Source organism: Schistocerca serialis, chromosome 2 (assembly GCF_023864345.2).
Source record: "Schistocerca serialis cubense isolate TAMUIC-IGC-003099 chromosome 2, iqSchSeri2.2, whole genome shotgun sequence".
NCBI lineage: Eukaryota > Metazoa > Arthropoda > Insecta > Orthoptera > Acrididae > Schistocerca > Schistocerca serialis.
In genome coordinates, this window is record NC_064639.1 from 911,955,668 (window position 1) to 911,976,173 (window position 20,506).

General features: G+C 39.2%; 1 protein-coding gene across 2 annotated transcripts in view; it reads right to left on the minus strand.

Moving 5' to 3' along the window:
• LOC126458274 (adrenodoxin-like protein 1, mitochondrial) overlaps positions 1-20,506 on the minus strand; it is a 67,580-nt gene that overhangs the window by 9,231 nt on the left and 37,843 nt on the right. Inside the window, exons 4-5 of one of the 2 annotated variants that reach the window (XR_007585606.1) lie at positions 15,508-15,648; positions 7,980-8,191 (exon numbers count right to left, since the gene is read on the minus strand). Coding sequence is in view for 1 of the 2 variants with exons in the window: in XM_050095203.1 (XP_049951160.1) it covers positions 15,508-15,648 (141 nt within the window). In the remaining variant the exon portion in view is untranslated. The remainder of the gene's footprint in view (positions 1-7,979; positions 8,192-15,507; positions 15,649-20,506) is intronic. The other variant, XM_050095203.1, reaches the window with a different exon arrangement.

The window sequence follows — 20,506 nt, forward strand, 5'->3', positions numbered from 1 at the left end:
TGTATTTCATCCCATCTGCCTTGAGAATTTCAAACAGTGTACTCCAGTCAACATTTTCAAATAAGTTTACAAATGTAGTAATAGTAAGTTTGACTTCCTTCTGTCTATCTTCAGAAGTAACATCAACAGGGTGTATACGCGGACAAGAAAAAAAAATTCCCGGATTTTTCCCGGATTTCCTGGTTATAAATACACTTTCTCCCGGATGAAAACACACTTTTTTGGAAAGATTTTTGATGTGCAGCAACACGTACGTATTACGGAAGCATAAATTGGAATTACACCAAACACCACATGTTACTTTCGGAACCATTGTAATCGTGATTGCAATGCGCCTTTGTAAACCAGTCATATAGCTCACGTCACGCGATCTCACCAGCCGATGACAGCGGATATTCATTCCCCAAGACACGTGATATAGTCAGCTAATAGCAACATCACTGTTAAGTAGCGCAGATACACAAACAGGAAAAGTTAATGTTTTAAATTAAAATACATAGTGTTGCTACAGGAAAAGCAAAGCTTTCACATATAATATTGGTCTCTAAGGTTAATAAGCTGCAAGAGAAGCTAAGATTTCACACACAATGTTGATATTTTTTGCGCGTGTTACACTTTAAGATAGATCACACAAACGTGGCAGGAAAATTTTTAGCCGAGTCCAGTGACCTGTCCTCAAAGTTTTCCACAAATAAATTAGCTACCGCAGAGGAGAGAGAACTTCCCATAGCACCTCATCAATTTGCTATTAGTAACGACATGAATGTCTGATCTTCTGGGCTCGAAATACTTCTAAATGGCTCTTCATCAAACACTCTGTGATTTAAGAAAGTCATCGTGCATTCTCGCACATAGTTCAACTTGGGTAAAAGGAAATTTACTCTGAAAGTAAAGTTTTAGAGAGTGCCAGATAACAGGCGCCACCGCACTTTGGCAGTTACTATGATGCAGGAAGCCCATATGTTCGTACGTGTAAAACATTAAAAGATCTTACATTATGTCATAAAAGAAACAAGACATCAGAGGATACTCCAAGAGCATCGGAATTTCGTAAACCATATTAAAATGGCACATTTAAAGTGCAGACTTAAAGAGCACATTCGTATGTCCAGATTCCCAATGAAGTAGGCCTCAACCTGATATTAAGCTTTTCAGTGTGGGTTTCGGGATGTACATTTTCTTGGAGTACCAGTACTGTATTAACTTATTTTTGATTCTTTATTATGGCATAATGCCATATGTGCTACAAGATGAAAACGTGTACTTGAAATGCAGCGAGCAGTTGAAATTAGCCAATAGTATGGAACTAAACACTTCGTTTCAAACACATTGAATGCGTTGTTCTACAAGGCGATTAATGCATGACTGTCAGAAAAGTGGAAATAAAATAAAATCTGAAACTAATAACATATATTAGCCTTCCGTAATTATGTGAATGTATTTTAATTCACTTGATAGCTCCCGGTCACAGAAATACGTTTCGTTTTCATTTGACGTAAGAGCAGTAAATGAAGAGGAAACAGCAAAATCACTAAATGTAAACACGGGTCATGTGGAGACTACCCAGTGCCCCACTATAACTCAGACTGCTCTGCGCATCAACCCCGGATCTACGATATTTCCGAACTGGGGCAATACTATGATAGTTCGTCAAACGTTTTGCTACATGAAAAATCGAAATATCGTTGTCTAATACTGCGTAAGCTGTTAATACAAATAGTACCCAAGGCTTCTGTGGTTTCTCGATCTGATTACGTCTATTTGGTCACTGTCTGCTTGATAAAACAAAATAGGCCTTTCTAACACTGTAGAAATTGTAACACACACCAAATGAACGAGACTGGCTTGGTACAAATGGTCATTTTTATAACACGACAGAATATAATTCACGAAGGCCAACATACAATGCCTATTAAGTCTACTACAAGCAAAAGGCTTTATGTTAGAAAATAGTTTCACATTTCATTTATACGCTCCAGTTTCTTGAGCATGAGATCGAAAAGTAGTAGTACGAGATTTTTATATAAATTTGGAATCATCACATTGTTCCCTAATTTGTGTGATGTGCTCGTTTCTTCTCCTTCCTAGTTCTAACAAACAATTTTGTCATGACTAATTCTGGAACTACTCCTGCCTTTGTCAAAACTGATACGCCCGTTAACTTCACTAACCCAGCCAGAATCACCGGTTTAGTTATCCCTGATTATTCTCCGGTTAGGCGTTGGTATTTTCGTACAAACCATTTTCTGTGCTACTTCCAGAATAGAACTTAAGCGGCTGCTAGACGGGGACTGTACAACTGGCCCTTACTACTGTAGCGATCTGGCCAAAAATTTTCTCAGAAAATTTCATTTTCTTGATACACCGAGAAGATAATACGTAAACTTTCTTACCTGTTATTTCTGTTAGCCGTTTATTTCCACTCTGGTAGTCTGACTATTGATTTCCCCAGTAATTATAAAAATGCTGATTATTCGCAAACCCAATCAACAACATAATCAGACAGCGATTGGTGATAACTTGTTCGGCTTCACTCCGCTCAGCAAGTATAGCCCGGTCCCCTTCTGCCTGCTGGAAATTTTATTTCTAGATGCGACAAGGATTCCCGTGACAGACATCACATACACTATGCATGCATCAAAAAATCAACTTATGTTTCATTCGAAAATCAACTTACAGTGTGTTCAAAAACCAACAGGTACGCTTTTCAAAATCATATGAATAATCGATAGACCAACGTGCGCTGGATACTAGGAGCTTTGTGAAACAACGTATTTTCTCCTTAAGAAAATGAATTTGGTGCCCGCCCCCCTCCGCAATTCTCTCACTGGTCAGATACGTCGGTTTGCCCCCCCCCCTCCCCCTTCCACCTCGTCATCATAGATCCGCGCCTGCTGTGTATGTGTGAATCTGGCAGCTTCAGCGCGACGGTAAAATATTTCCCGGTTGCATCTAGCTGCTTGCTGCGACTGCTTACACTTACACAGCTAACAGCCGCATTTCTGTAGTCAGAAGGGGGAGAAGGTACAACTCATACGCCACTCAACTCCACATGCGCATGAGACCGCTCGTGACTGCTAAGACGAATCTGATGTAAAGAAATGTGACGTTACGCTCATTGGAGGCAATTTGTTGTTATGAAGCATTGCACAGTCTTCCTAAAGCCTTTGACACATTTTGCTGTTGGCAAACAGCTTGTATGAGCACTATGTTTTGTTGTTGTATACGGCACATTTCCTATGCAATTTATGTTTTATTTTCATATTTTTTCTCGTTCTCGTTCTATTGTTGCAGTATTATTATGCAGTAGCAGGATACAGTAAGATCCTTTGTTAGAGTATCGATTCTTACCAAAAAAATTTAACTGAAAACTAAAACAACGAAAAATTCCCGGAATTTTAAAAAATTCCCTGGTTTTTCCCGGTTTTCTCCTGGATGAAGAAATTCCCGGGTTTTTCCGGGATCTCCCAGTTGTCCCGGGTCGTATACAGCCTGATCAAACAATGGAAAATCCAGGATGGAATGTAATAATATTATGAGAGGGAAAGTTGCTACTCAGCATATAGCAGAGATACTATGACACAGATAAGCACAACAAAAAGATTTTCACACTTAAGCCTTTTGGCCAATGGCCTTTGTCAACAACAACAACAACAACAACACCACACACACACACACACACACACACACACACACACACACACACACAACTGCAGTCGTGTGTTTGTGTTTGCTTGAATATGTGTGTGTGTGTGTGTGTGTGTGTGTGTGTGGGCGCATGCGCGCATGTGTGTGTCTATTGTTGACAAAGGCCATTGGACAAAAGCTTCAAGTGTGTAAATCTTTTTGTTGTGCCTATCTGCCACTCAGCATCTCTGCTATACGGTGAGTATCAACTTTCCTTCTCATAATATTGTTCAATAGTAAGATATTAAATGAGTATCGCCTCACTTGTTTCTACATTTCATCAGAAGCCTAACTGATGTTCTGCAAGTTTGGTTGTAAACAATTCGTGTCAGCACAATTTTGTCATAGACAGACATGGTTGGAGACCATGGCTCTTATATACACACATCAAAAAATGTTTTGTGTCACCCAGGTTCCCAGAACCCCTGAAGATAGACGTTGACTGTGGATACTGAATCACAGACATAGTCCCTTTGACTGTTCAGAGATGTCACTAAACCTGCCCGAAGATGTAAACAACCATACATGAGCAACGCCTTATTAGACAGAGGGGGTCTGACAGCCGATCAGTTCCAGTCATTCCAACAGGATGGAGGTACACAGCTCGTGTAGCCTGCAGTTCAACCACACCCAGATGGTCAGTACCACAGTTCGATCACGTCCTCATTGTTACTTTGTGTGAGGAAGGACTCTCAACAAGGGAAGTGTTCAGGCATCTCGGAGTGAACCAAAGTGATGTTCTTCAAACATGAAGGAGATACAAAGAGACATGAACTGTCAATGACATATCTCGCTCAGGCTGCACAAGGGCTACTACTGCAGTGGATGACTGCTACCTACGGATTATCACTAGCAGGAACCCTGACAGCAATGCCACAATGTTGAATAATGCTTTTCGTGCAGCCACAGGATGATGTGTTATGACTCAAACTGTGTGCAACAGGCTGCATGATGTGCAAGCTCACTCCCAACGTCCATGGCGACGTCCATCTTTGCAACCACGACACCATGCAGCATGGGTACAGATAGGCCCAACAACATGCCAAACGGACCGCTCAGCACTGGCATCATTTTCTCTTCATCGATGAGTGTCGCATATGCCTTCAACCAGAAAATCATCGAAGACGTGTTTGAAGGCAACCCGGTCACGCTGAACACCTTAGGAACACCGTCCAGCGAGTGCAGCAAGGAGGAGGTTCACTGCTGTTTTCGGGTGGCATTATGTGGGGCCGATGTACACTGCTGGTGGTCATGGAAGGCGCCATAACAGCTGTAAAATATGTTAATGCCATCCTCCGACTGATAGTGCAACCATATCGGCAGCATATTGGCGAGGCATTTGTCTTCATGGACAACAATTCGTGCCCCCATCATGCACATCTTGTGAATGATTTCCTTCAGGATAACGACACCCTCAACTAGAGTGGCCAGCATGTTCTCCAGACATGAACCCTATCGCATATACCTGGGATAGATTGAAAAGGGCTGTTTACGGACAACATGACCCACCAAGCACTATGAGGGATCTACACCGAATCACCGTTGAGGAGTGGAACAATCTGGACCAACAGTGCCTTGATGAACTTGTGGACAGTATGCCACAACGAATATAGAAATGCATCAATGCAAGAGGATATGCTACTGGGTATTTGAGGTACCGGTGTGTACAGCAATCTGGACCACCACCTCTGATGGTCTCGCTGTATGGTGCTACAACATGCAATGTGTGGTTTTCATGAGCAATAAACAGGCGCAAATGATGTTTATGTTGATCTCTATTCCAATTTTCTGTACAAGTTCCGGAACTCTCGGAAACGTGGTGATGAAAAACTTTTTTTGATGTGTGCAAAATAAATTGTTGCCTGGTTGTTATTCACCATCAACAATCTAATTTGTGTCAGTATTTTGCATCCATGACTTATTATGCCTATGGCTGGGTAATAGTGAAATCCTGTCAACACTTGTCTCCTTTCAATCTGGACTTATAACATTCTTCTTAAAATCTGAGGGTATAATGTATCTTGCAGACTAGGAGGAGTTTGTGGGGCCAGCCATACCAAATGTAATCTACTGTAGCAACATGAGTGTACTATCATCCACCCTTATGCAATATTTGAAATATCAGCAGCGTGCTTGTAATTTGATTTGAGGCATTGTCATCAGAGCTTGTCACTGTCGCCAGCACGACACAAGGCAGTCAGTGTGTGTCGGGAATGGCATAACCACATAGAAATAGACATACTGTAATTAAATCACTTTATGTGGAAATTGGCAATACTTCTACTAATGCTTTGCAGCAATGTGATTCAAGTATTGAGAAGAACTGGACCAAAGCATATGTTTTTAAGGAAATTTGTTGTACTTGCTAACAAATGGGAAGTGTTGTAGATCGCAGTGTTAATGTCCACCATAGCACTAAGAAACTTCAGTAACATGAAACTGATCTGTGCTTCTTGTTTATAAGGTTGGGTTGGGTTGTTTGGGGGAAGGAGACCAGACAGTGAGGTCATCGGTCTCATTGGATTAGGCAAGGAAGAGGAAGGAAGTCGACCGTGCCCTTTCAAAGGAACCATCCTGGCAATTTGCCAGGAGTGATTTAGGGAAATCACGGAAAACCTAAATCAGGATGGCTGGACGCGGGATTGAACCATCTCTTGTTTATAAATGTGCTTACCAACAATATGGCAGTATTTATAATCTTTACCGCAGCACTAGATAAAAAAGTATTCTGAACTTACTCATAAAACAATGATCAATCAGAAATCAGTTCTGGGCACACACATACGACTGACAGTTATCACATGTAAAGTTCAAGTGGTTATTTTCATTGAAGAACTTTCAGGATATACGCGAATGGATTTTCAAGTCAGTGATACATTATTCGGAACTCACCTTGCTACCTGTGGAGTTAGTATACTTTCATGTACATGCTGTTGCAGTGCGAACAGTGAATGGTTGCAACCTATGCAGCATTGAAATGTGCATGACAGAGATAAACTGTGTCACGCCCTGACTAGACATTAGTTAGTATAAAAATGCACCCTTCACATTGTATTTCACAATGTGCAATGTACAGGTATAAATAACACCATCAAGTATCATAATAAAAACAGTACCATTATAACAAAGTATGGGGGCACTTACAGCAGTTTTCACACAATGTGCTGTCATCACAAACCTAGGAACTACTGCTACTCCAAGGGTCCGTGCAGTTGAAATGGGAGTAACCACAAATAATGACACACTACCTTCCTGATGAGTTCAACAGTAATACAAAATCTAGCACAATGTTGAACTAAATTCTAGTTCTTCATGAATGTAACTAACACTCAATGCCACTACACTGTATGGAGAGTGGTTGTATCTACTCACTTCACAAGAAAATGGGATCACATAGACAACAAAATAAAAGGCAAACTTAACTAGAAAGAAACAATTTAGAGAAATAACCACAAGGTTTATACTGCTAAAACAGCAGGGAAGAGAAAATCTCCAATGAGGGTACACCTGCACGCACTTCATTACTTTTAAAATAAAGAATCTAAATAAATAAGGAAAAGTAGGGAGTTGAGGAACAGAGTAAAGAAGCCAGAACCACATGTAAATTAAAATCAAATGAATGAAAAATCAAGTACATTTAGGAGATACAGTGCAATTTTTGAGTAGGGAAGCACAAATGATCCAAATGGTGAAAGCCCTAAAATGCTCAGTGATAAACATTAGGTGTTGCTGCTGCATACAGTTTACCTATGGCCATTCATTTCGTTTTAGCTCTTAGTAATTGTATGCTAATTTAAAGTGACTGAAAGACACCAGTATTTTTCCACTGCCACTGCCACTGCCACTGCCAATTTACCTGAAATAAAATGTTTTTTCCCACAGAAATGCATATTTTCAAGTGCGCATTTACACATGCTCTACATGTGTATACTGTATACAGGGTGGTCCATTGATAGTGACCAGGCCAAATATCTCACGAAATAAGCATCAAATGAAAAAACTGCAAAGAACAAAACTCATCTAGCTTGAAGGGGGAAACCAGATGGTGCTATGGTTGGCCCGCTAGATGACGCTGCCATAGGTCAAACGGATATCAACTGTTTCTTTTTTAAAATAGGAACCCCCATTTTTTATTACATATTCGTGTAGTACGTAAAGAAATATGAATGTTTTAGTTGCACCACTTTTTTCGCTTTGTGATAGATGGCGTTGTAAGAGTCACAAACATATAAGTACGTGGTATCACATAACATTCCACCAGTGTGGACGATATTTGCTTCGTGATACATTACCCGTGTTAAAATGGACCGTTTACCAATTGCGGAAAAGGTCGATATCGTGTTGATGTATGGCTATTGTGATCAAAATGCCCAGCGGGTGTGTGCTATGTATGCTGCTCGGTATCCTGGACAACACCATCCAAGAGTCCGGACCATTGACCGGATGGTTACGTTATTTAAGGAAACAGGAAGTGTTCAGCCACTTGTGAAACGTCAACCACGACCTGCAACAAATGATGATGCCTAAGTAGGTGTTTTAGCTGCTGTCGCAGCTAATCCGCACATCAGTAACAGACAAATTACACGAGAATCAGGAATCTCAAAAACGTCAGTGTTGAGAATGCTACATCAACATCGATTGCACCCGTACCATATTTCTATGCACCAGAAAATGCATGGCGATGACTTTGAACGTCGTGTACAGTTCTGCCACTGGGCACAAGAGAAATTACAGGACAATGACAGATTTTTTGCACGCGTTCTATTTAGCAACGAAGTGTCATTCACCAACAGCGGTAATGTAAACCGGCATAATATGCACTATTAGGCAACGGAAAATCCACAATGGCTGCGACAAGTGGAACATCAGTGACCTTGGTGGGTTAATGTATGGTGTGGCATTATGGGAGGAAGGACAATTGGCCCCCATTTTATTTATGGCAATCTAAATGGTGCAATGTATGCTGATTTCCTACATAATGTTCTACCATTGTTACTACAAGATGTTTCACTGCATGACAGAATGGCGATGTACTTCCAACATGATTGATGTCCGGCACATAGCTCACGTGCGGTTGAAGCGATATTGAATAGCATATTTCATGACAGGTGGATTGGTCGTCGAAGCACGTTCACCGGATGTGACGTCCCCGAATTTCTTTCTGTGGGCAAAGCTGAAGGATATTTGCTATCGTGATCCACCAACAATGCCTGACAACATGCGTCAGCGCATTTTCAATGTATGTGCGAACATTACAGAAGGCGAACTACTCGCTCTTGAGAGGAATGTCATTACATGCATTGCCAAATGCATTGAGGTTGACAGACATCATTTTGATCATTTATTGCATTAATGTGGTCTTTACAGATACTCACGCTGTAACAGCATGCGTTCTCAGAAATGATAAGTTCACAAAGGTACATGTATCACATTGGAACAACCAAAATAAAATGTTCGAACGTACCTATGTTCTGTATTTTAATTTAAAAAACCTACCTGTCACCAACTGTTCATCTAAAATAGTGAGCCATATGTTTGTGACTATTACAGTGCCACTTATCACAAAGCGAAAAAAGTGGTCCAACTGAAACATTCATATTTCTTTACATAGTACATGAATGATGATGGACAAGGAAAAAAATTCCCGGATATGTAATACAGGGTGTATACGTGGACAAGGAAAAAAAATTCCCGGATTTCCCAGTTAAAAATACACTTTCTTCCAGGTGAAAATACACTTTTTCCCTGTTAAGTGACATTATACTCTTATTTGGCACTGTAAAACGCATCAATCCTTTGAAAGTTAATGGTTTTATATACCGGAGTAGAATTTCCCGGCCCTTTAGAAAAAACAACTCAGGGTGGAAAAACATGTTTTGAAAGACCTTTGATGTGCAGCAACATGTACGCTGCATATTTTCGTATTACAAAGGTATTAATTTGAATTCCAGCAAACACTGCAAATTACTTTCCGAAGCATTGAAATCGAGATTGTGATGCGCTTTTGTAAGCCAGTCATAGCTTATGTCACGTGATCTCACCAGCTGATGACAGCATAGGACACGTGATGTAGTCAGCCAATAGCAAGATCACTCTTAAGTAGCACGAACACACAAATAAGAAGAGGTAATGGTTTAAATTAATATATACATACCGTTCACCTATAATATTGGTCTCTAAGATTAATAAGCTGGAAGAGAAACTAAGCTTCCACACATAATGTTGATCTTTTTTGCGCTTGTTATACTTTAAGATACATCACACAAATGTGCCAGTGAAATTTTTAATAGTGACGTAAATGTCTGATCTTCTGGGCTCGAAATTCTTCTAAATGGTCGTCCTCAAAACGTTGATTTTTAAATGAGAATCAAACACTTCGTGATTTAAGAAATTCATAGTACATTATCGCACATAGCTCATCTTACATAAAAGGAAATCTACTTTGAATGTAACGCTTTTCAAACCACCATTTGCAATATTTTCCCGCAACCTGTTAGAAATAGGTTCATTTCAGCAAATGCAAGAGAGCGCCAGATAACAAGTGTCACCGCACTTGCGCAGCTACGATGCTACAGGAAGCCCATATGTTCGTACGTGTAAAACATTAAAAGATCTTACATTATATCTTAAAAGAAACAAGACATCAGAGGATACTTCAAGAATGTTGGAATTTCATGAACCATACTAAAACACATAATTCGGCTTAAAATGCACATTCGTATGCAAATTTTCTTGGAGTACCAGTACTGTATTATCTCATGTTTGGTTCTTTATTATGGCATAATGCCATAAGTGCACTTGATATGCAGCAAACAATTGAAACTAGGCAATAGTGTGAAATTAAACACTTCGTTTCAAATAAATTGACTGCCTCAACAGAAAAGATTAATAAAAGCCAAATCCCTTTAGCAAACTGGCCAAAGTAACTTCATTGCTCTGTAAGGCGATTAATGTTTGACTGTCAGAAAGGTGGAAAGAAAATCTAAAACTAATAACATATTTTAGCCTTCCGTAATTACGCGAACGTATTTTAATTCATTTGATAGCTCCCGGCCACAAAAATCCGTTTTGTTGTCATTTAACGTGAGAGCAATAAACAAAGAGGAAACAACAAAATCACTAAACACAAACATAGGTCACGTGGAGATGAACCACCTCCCCACCACAGCTCAGACTGCTCTGTGCATCAGCCCCAGATTTACTAATTTCCGAACCGGGGCAATATTAAGTAGTGGCGCCCAACCACACATCTGTAACGAGAAGCGGGAGAAGGTACTTCTCATACACAACTTAACTGTGCATGCACAAGAGCCCGCCCGCAACTGCTCAAATGAATCTAATTTAAACAGTTGTCACGCCATGCTCATTGGAGGCAATTTGTTGTTACAAAGCATTGCATAGGCTTCCTAAAGCCTTTGACACACTTTGCTGTTGGCAGACACTTGTATGAGTACTGTTTTGTTGCTGTATACGGCATGTTTCCTTTGCACCTTAAGTTTTATTTTCTTTATTTTTTTTTCTCCTGTTCATGTTTTGTTGCTGCAGTATTATTCTGCAGTAGCGGGATACAGTAATATCCTTTGTTAGAGTATTTGTTCTTACCAGTCAAAATCACAAAAATTTAACTGGAAACCAAAACAATGAAAAATTCCCGGAATTCTAAACAATTCCCGGGTTTTTCCAGGTTTTCTACCGGATGAAAAAATTCTCAGTTTTTTCCCGGATCTCCCGGTTGTCCCAGGTCGTATACACCCTGTAATAAAAAATGGGGGTTCCTATTTTAAAAAAATGAAGTTGATATCCGTTTGACCTATGGCAGCGCCATCTAGCGGGCCAACCATAGTGCCATCCGGTTTCCCCCTTCAAGCTAGACAAGTTTCGTTCTTTGTAGTTTTTTCATTTGACGTTTATTTCGTGAGATATTTGGCCCGGTCACAATCAATGGACCACCCTGTATGTACATACTCACTTGAAAATGACATAATGGCTAGAAGTGAACAATAAGTAAAATATAAAACTTTTTTCGAATGAATAGACAATCTCAGTGGGAAAAAGTTGTTTCTTTTAGTCTATTTATTGTTCTTGTGTGCCCCAAAATGAAGAACACAATTATAAAGTGCTGGACAACTCATCACTGAGTTGATACATCACATAAGCGTTGACAAGCTATTCTATCTTAATAATGTATTGCTTCACCAGTGGTTTATTGGAGTAAATGATAATGGCACACCATGTAGTACATGTTTTACACAAGAAGCCATTCATTCATACAGTTATTTTCCATTCTGTAAGGGGGCGGGTTTCGTCATGTCGCATGGGCTATGAAATACTAACACCTTGTGTGCATGGAGAAAGTTATTCTGGGAGGCATGCCTCTAAATTGCTTCAACATCTTCCTTTAATCCAACCTGGTGGAGGATTCCAAAACTCTCTTATAACAACTAGGAAGTCCTTTGGGGTAATGATTTCCTAGTTGCAATGAAAGTTTTGGAATCCCCATCAGTTTGGATTAAAGGAAGATGTTGAAGCGATTCAGAGGCATGCTGCTATATTTGGCATCGGTAGCTTTGATCACATTGCAAGTATTACAAAGATTCTCCATGGACTCAAATGGGAATCCCTGGACGGAAGGTGCAGTTCTTTTCATGAAACACTATTGAGAAAATTTACAAAACAAGCATTTGAAGCATAACTGCAGAACGATTCTACTGCCACCAAAGTACATTTCACATACGACCCTTGAAGTTAAGGGAAATTAGGGTTCATATGGACACACATAGACAATCGTTATACCCTCACTCCTTCGGCAAGTGGAACAGGAAAGGAAATCACTAGTAGTGGTACAAAGCACCCTCAGTCATACACCATACAGTGCCTTGAGGGGTATGTGTGTAGATGTAGATGTATTGAGAAAGGTGTTCTCTGTCCTGGTCCTCATTTTCTATTTTTCCCTTTCTTTGGATATGGGGAAAGATAGAAATGAAACGAAATTAAATGAAATGTCATGTGGTTAGGGCCTCCCGTCGGGTAGACAGGTCACCTGGTGCAAGTCCTTTTAGTTGATGCCACATAGGTGACTTGCATGTTGATGAGGATGATGTGATGAGGGAGACAACACAACACCCAGTCTCAGAGAGGAGAAAATCTCTGGTCCAGCTGGTTTTCGAACCTGGGCCCCTTGCATAGTGTTTTGCATACTGACAACTCAGTTATGAAGCCACACAGAAAGCTACAAATCATCACTGGATAGTTTCTCAACAGGAAAGTAATTACAATTTAAGTGAAACTGAAGAACATGATTTGTAATTACTCTTAGTTTATACATGGTCCAATCACATTAAAGTGACCACTACCTATGTTCAACATCAATGGCAATAACCACTCACAGAATGCAGGTGGCAGCACTAGCGCCAGACAGCATGTAAAGTGTGTCGGGGATACATGGAAAACACTGCAGTCGTCATTGTATTGTGGAAACGGAGAGATTTATCAGATGTTCAAAAGGGTATGATCACTGGCTTTTGGGCCAAGGGTGGAAGCATCTCCAAAACGACTACGTCTGTAAACTTTTCGTATGCGACCTTTATTAAAGAATACTGTGCATGGGAAAATGGCACTATTCAAAACCAGTGACGAGGTAACTGTGGTCCACTACAGGCCTTAGAAGACAGGGGTGAATGACTGTTGCAGAAATGTGAGCATGTAAACAGATATTCAATTGTTGAGCAACTGACTGCCCAGATGAACCAAGGGCCTACAAAGAGTGTCTCCTCAATGACCACTCAGTGCACAATGCTATGTATGGGCCTCTGCAGCAGGTTGGTTGGTTCATGCACCCATGCTGACTGCTGTTCATCGGCAAGGAAAGCTGGAATTTGCACAGCAGTACCGCAACTGAACATCCACTGGATGGCAGCAAGTGGCCTTTTCAGATGTATCATGTTTTATGCTCAATCATCTGAAAGGAAACATCCGGTGGTGTGTGTGTGTGTGTGTGTGTGTGTGTGTGTTTTATTACTAGTGATAAGCAAGCAACTAAAATTCAGTCAGCTGTATTACTTTTGAATTATTTGTTTATGATATGGTACCTAAGCAGTAACTGGTCTCTAATAATTTGACAGGTGTTGACAGATGTGAAAATTACCGAACTATCAGTTTAATAAGTCACAGCTGCAAAATACCAACGCGTATTCTTTACTGACGAATGGAAAAGCTGATAGAAGCCGACCTCGGGGAATATCAGTTTGGATTCCGTAGAAATGTTGGAATACGTGAGGCAATACTGACCCTACGACTTATCTTAGAAAAAAGATTAAGGAAAGGCAAACCTACGTTTCTAGCTTTTGTAGACTTAGAGAAAGCTTTTGACAATGTTGATTGGAATACTCTCTTTCAAATTCTGAATGTGGCAGGGGTAAAATACAGGGAGCAAAAGGCTATTTAAAATTTGTACAGAAACCAGATGGCAGTTATAAGAGTTGAGGGGCACGAAAGGGAAGCAGTGGTTGGGAAGGGAGTGAGACAGGGTTGTAGCCTCTCCCCAATGTTATTCAATCTCTATATTGAGCAAGCAGTAAAGGAAACAAAAGAAAAATTCGGAGTAGGTATTAAAATCCATGGGGAAGAAATAAAAACTTTAGGTTTGCCGATGACATTGTAATTCTGTCAGAGACAGCAAAGGACTTGGAAGAGCAGTTGAACGGAATGGACAGTGTCTTGAAAGGAAGGTATAAGATGAACATCAACAAAAGCAAAACGAGGATAATGGAATGTAGTCGAATTAAGTCGGGTGATGCTGAGGGAATTAGATTAGGAAATGAGATGCTTAAAGTAGTAAAGGAGTTTTGCTATTTGGGGAGCAAAATAACTGATGATGGTCGAAGTAGAGAGGATATAAAATGTAGACTGGCAATGGCAAGGAAAGCATTTATGAAGAAGAAAAATTTGTTAACATCGAGTATAGATTTAAATGTGAGGAAGTCGTTTCTGAAAGTATTTGTATGGAGTGTAGCTATGTATGGAAGTGAAACGTGGACGATAAATAGCTTAGACAAGAAGAGAATAAAAGCTTTCAAAATGTGGTGCTACAGAAGAATGCTGAAGATTAGATGGTTAGATCACATAACTAATGAGGAGGTATTGAACAGAATTGGGGAGAAGAGGAGCTTGTGGCACAACTTGACTAGAAGAAGGGATCGGTTGGTAGGACATGTTCTGAGACATCAAGAGAGCACCAATTTAGTATCGGAGGGCAGCGTGGAGGGTAAAAATCGTAGAGGGAGACCAAGAGATGAATTCACTAAGCAGATTCAGAAGAATGTAGGCTGCAGTACATACTGGGAGATGAAGAAGCTTGCACAGGATAGAGTAGCATGGAGAACTTCATCAAACCAGTCTCAGGACTGAATACCACAACAATTACATTTCTGCTCAAACCACCAAAGAGTAAACGATATATTTATTCCCCCTTTTTTTTTGTTTTTTTGTTTTTGTGTGGCTTCGGCTTCTGTTTGTTGTTGTCTTTTACTTTTGGTATATCTCTAACATGTTGCTTATCCCCTTGTAACTTCTTATGTTTTTAGATCTTGTATGTTGTTAGCATTTATTGTCGTTTCCCTCAAAATCTATCCTGTTTCACTTTTATTGATATGGATCGAGTTCGATTCTTACAAACTGCCTATTCCTCCATTTATTTCCTTAGCCTTGCCCACAGAAGCATTCAAACTTTCAAAAACTACTGAATTTAGCATCTTTTGTACATATCTGTCACAATCTGCTGCTCTATGCAACTTGATAATCAGAATAATGAGGTTTTCTTACCTAGTCTTGAGTTTTCCTTAAGAAAGGGAGCAAGATCAAGCAGGTCCTCTTCTTGTTCTTCAGCAGGTGGAAGTTTGTCCAAATAATCTCCAAGCACATAAATATGGCAAGTTGTGCAAGCTAATGATGCTTCACAAGCACCTGCCAATAAAACATATCAATGATATTACAGGTGACAATATCAGCTGAGACAAATAGTAACAATAATAGGGTATTTGATTGTTTTCTGGAAATTGTCTTAAAAGATTAATTATGTTATTTTATGCTCAAAACATTCTTTTTTCCTCATGAATTTCAGCATTCATATAAATAACAACAACAACAACAACAACAACAACAACAACCACAACAACAACAACAACATCGCACCTCCGCCAATACAAAGATATGATTTACGATCGCACGTGCAGAAGAGCGCTGCGCCAGTGACCGATTTTTATAAATAATTATTTTTTTACATAGGTGTTTGTTTTTAACAACTAACTGATTACTCTCTTGTCTTCATACGTTCAAGAAATGTTTTTTCGGCGCTGTGTTAAATATGCTTTTAAGTGGAAATTAAAACTATATGACAAAACGAAGTTATTTCAGTAGTGATTCGAAATGGTTATCGCCAAATTTATAAATTAATCCTGACAGTGACAACTTAAAGAAATTTTCATCAGACAGAGAACAAGAGGACCAGCAAACAATGGGAAAAGGGACATCCTACAAGAAAATTAAGAAGTATTCCAGACGCAGCCACGAAGACTATATTATAATAAATACAACGTTTCTAACAGAATTATAAGGTAAAGTTCAACTTATTTCTGAGTCTATTTCCGTACAGTCGCTTTTTGTAGTGTTGCCGACCCGGTCTGCCATGCACGGTAAAATTACAGCACTATCTCAATCAGTAATGCGAAGTCCACCTTATCCGTAACTTATTCCATCAAAATTCAAAACCCAATCAGATTTTCTATTTTGTATTTTCACGGCAGAACCCCAAGGAAAGGAAACACTACACCGCGACGTCACTGGGTAGCACACTGCTCATACTGTTATAAAGCTCATTCACAGTGATATCTTGTTTTGGAAATTACATTTCAGAAAATGGGTTACAAATGGTGTGTAGTTCCTTATGGTACAAATATATCATAAAATACAAATAGTACAAATACATCATAAAAAACTCTTGAAAAATGGTTTCTGATTGTTTAAAAAAAATGAGAAGATATGTAAAATGGGGTTGCTACTTGCTCGTGGAGATCCAAATGAGATAATGGACACTGCATGTGTGTATTTCTGTGAGGATCATTTTGATATACATAAACACTCCATATGAACATATTGTTGCTTGTAGCATACTAGGCAGCATGCTGGAATCCTAATGCAATGTTTGCAAGATTGATTCTCATTCAGAGCAAGGTTTTGTCCCTCCCAGTCCTCTTTGCTTAATACTACTGTCCCCATCAATTTATTTTAGTCATAATATAGTTATGTAAGAGCTTTAAATTCTATATCATATTACATTTTAATATCTATTTTTATTTAATACCTTCACTTTACACTGAATCAATTTGAGATGAATCACAAAGATGGTGTTACGAAACTGTATTTCATGCCTGACATAGTTCTTATTCTGAACAATCTGAGAAACCATTTAACAATTTCCACCCACATTATTCTTCCTACAAAAGTTGCTGAAGATAATAATTTCTCACTCCACTAGTCTCCATTGAGCTAGTTGTAAAGCTGTATGATGTTGATAGAGAGAGAAATAGATCACTGCTTGGAACCTAAATGGAAAACAAATAACAGGGCATTATGATAAAATGAAAGTTGGTCCTGCTCTTAAGCATTTTTAAATCATTGTGTTTCAGCAGCAGTTATGTAAGCAGTAGAACAACAGACACTTTTAAGGTTGTGGTGTGTCAACTGCATTTTTTTTTATGAACATAATTCTCCAGTGGTTTAAAGTAATGTCCAGGAGGAACAAAAAAACTGCAGTGGATAAAGCTATTTAAAGCAAACATGATGATGCTTTGCAGTTACCCTTAAGAGTTATGCTGTTTGAAAATCTGAAACTTGAGAAAAGAGGTACCTGGAAAACAGTAGTAGTTCTGGCAACAACCATAGCAATTAACAGAGTTATCTTCTGAATGAAAAAGTTTCCGCTGTGTTTCACTGTGCAGGCTTTCATAAGTCGCCCTGGAAAACTTTTTCAGCAGGTCTGAGGAAATATCCTAGTTCCATATTCCCTCAGTTTTAAGACAATTCAGCAATTTGTTGCTGCATCACAGTATGTCATCCCAGTCAACATGCAACGACAGTTTCTTATTTCAGTAAAATAAAAATCTAGATTGTTCTTGATGAACAAAGAGACCATAAAAACATCAAATTTTGGAGGGTTTCCACTACCAGTCTTCACAAAAAAACTTTCCATTGTTACCTAAAAGTTGTAAACACATTTTCTGTCACTAAATAACTAAACTGTTTGCAGAAAAAGTATGAAAAATACTACAAACTTTGACTAACACTCCTATAACACACATATCACTATGTCTTACTCCTAACTTGTGACATCACTGAGCTTCAGGCAATAACCAAGTGTTTTCACTCATATGACCAAATCTTGAAAATTAATGATTTTTAATCTCTGATTGCATTTAGTAACAGATATATGTATATTGACCAAAAATGCTATCTGAATGTTCTAATCATTCAGAACAACAGCCCTATTTTTTTAACACAGGAAAATAGCCTACACTGTGTAGCAAAGGGGTCAAGATGATGAATTTATTATTACAGCTGTGGAAAGCATATCACAATAGAAAATTCAACTCCAAGCACAAGCAGTTGAAACATAACCACAAGTCAAGTCACTTCTGTGATAGTATTCCAGTGAAAACGATCTGTGGATGGGTTCCACAACTAGTAAAAAGATATTAAAGATGAAGAGTACAGGAGGAGAAATAAACACGAATGGTTACTTGTAAATAACATTGCGATATTGCATATAACAGGGGTTTTGGGGCATTATTCATCTCAAAAGTAATTTCATTGACTATTGGCCTTTCCAAGATTTGTAAATTAATGGATTTCCAAGCATATACTTGGTTCTTGCAATCTTAATGGACTTCATTATATTTTCTTAAAACTTTCTCCATCTTATCCCCTTCCCCTCCCTTCTTCATAGTTTCCTCCTGCTCACACTAACAATGAAACCTTTGTAATACACTTTTTTGTTTTGTTTTATGTTATCATACTCTCTGTCCTACATTTCATCATTACCCTGCCCATTTCTTACATTTCATTATTATTTATGTGTTCTTTAAATTTTCTTCTCTCTCTTCTAGGATGTTCATGTCTTTCTTACATTCCTCCAAACTCCTGGATGTAAAAGGTTAGCCTCGCCCCAATCCACAGCCTTTCCTACATACAAGGGTTTTAACTTTAATATTGGCAACTATTTATTTACAGCTCGTACAAAATAGATACATGTTTCATAGTTTTACTGAACTTCAAAGTAGTCACCAGTATTGTGTATAGCCCGTTGCCAGCAATGTGGAAGTCGTAGGATACTCTTAGCAGTGCCAGTTGTGTTGACAGTTCGAGTGGTGCGGTCTATTGCCAGACAAATTTGTAGCAGTTCTGAAGCAAATGCCGTGAAGTGTTTCCTTCAGTTTAGAAATCGAGATGAACTCATGAGGGTTTAAGTCAGGGCAGTGCAGTAGGCGGTATAGCACTTAGCAGCCCCATCAGTCAAAGAAATCAGTAACAGTTTGCACTGTACGTGCTGCAAAATGATGGTCAGTCCTGCAGAAAGTGTCATCACTTCTGTCTCTATGCTGTTCATTTTTGAAACACAACCTACAACCAGCTTACAGACAGAAGTGATGACACTTTCTGCAGGACCTGACCATCATTTTGCAGGACAACGCTCAAGTGCGTACAGTACAAGCTGTTACCGATTTCTTTGGCTGATGGGGCTGCTAAGTGCTATACCACCTACTGCACTCCCCTGACTTAAGCCCTCCTAAGTTCAACTCGATTTCTAAACTGAAGGAAACATTTCACGGCACTCGCTTCAGAACTGCTACAAATCTGTCGGGCAACACACCGCGCCGCTCGAACTGCCAGCACAACTGGCACTGCTAAGAGGATTCCACAACTTCCACATCACTGGCAACAGGTTATACACAATACTGGCAACTACTTTGAAGGTCAGTAAAACTTTGAAACACATATCTCTTTTGTACGAGCTGTAAATAAATAGTTGTCACTATTAAAATTCCAACTCTCGTATTTTTTTTCCCCCCCTCAAAGTGAAAATGATGTGTCGTTTGTGCAACTGCATTATATCTGAATTAAACAAGACTAATTCTTTGCCATTTTTATCCTGATTACCTTCCATGTCCACTGCACCATTTTGGAGCACGCATGCCTTGATGCACTGTTCGCTATCTGCCTTGCTTTCTTTTTCTGTATTCTCTCTCACTTCCTTTGCTGTCATTTTCTCCCTCCATTTCTGTTTCTGTATTTGCATTTCAAGTCTCTCAGTAGAGAGTCTAGCTGCCTTGTCTGAATCTCTTTCCTTCCCCAATCATCATTTCCACAGTTCCAACTTTTAAAGAAGCCTCTTCAGTTAATCTTTTTCTTTTCCCCACATTTGTTATTTTGCAATCAGTTTTTAAAAACATGAGGAGTTTCATGTTTTATTTTGGACAGTGAGCTCAAGAACAGAGGTTTAAGGATGGAAGTGAAACAAATAGGCTTAGAAATATTTTGTGAAACAATTTTGAAAAGGAAGGATGGGAAAGGCAGTCATCTCAAGGGGGAAATGTCAATAACAGTTCATGACAAGTATCCGACACAATACATCAATAAAAAGTTTATTTCTACCCATGTAATGAGAGTTCAACAAAGACATCAGACCCAACAGTTACATTCATCAGTTATAGCTGCCTTTGCAACAAAAACTAGATGTTCTTATGTGGATCAAGAATAACAGCACAGT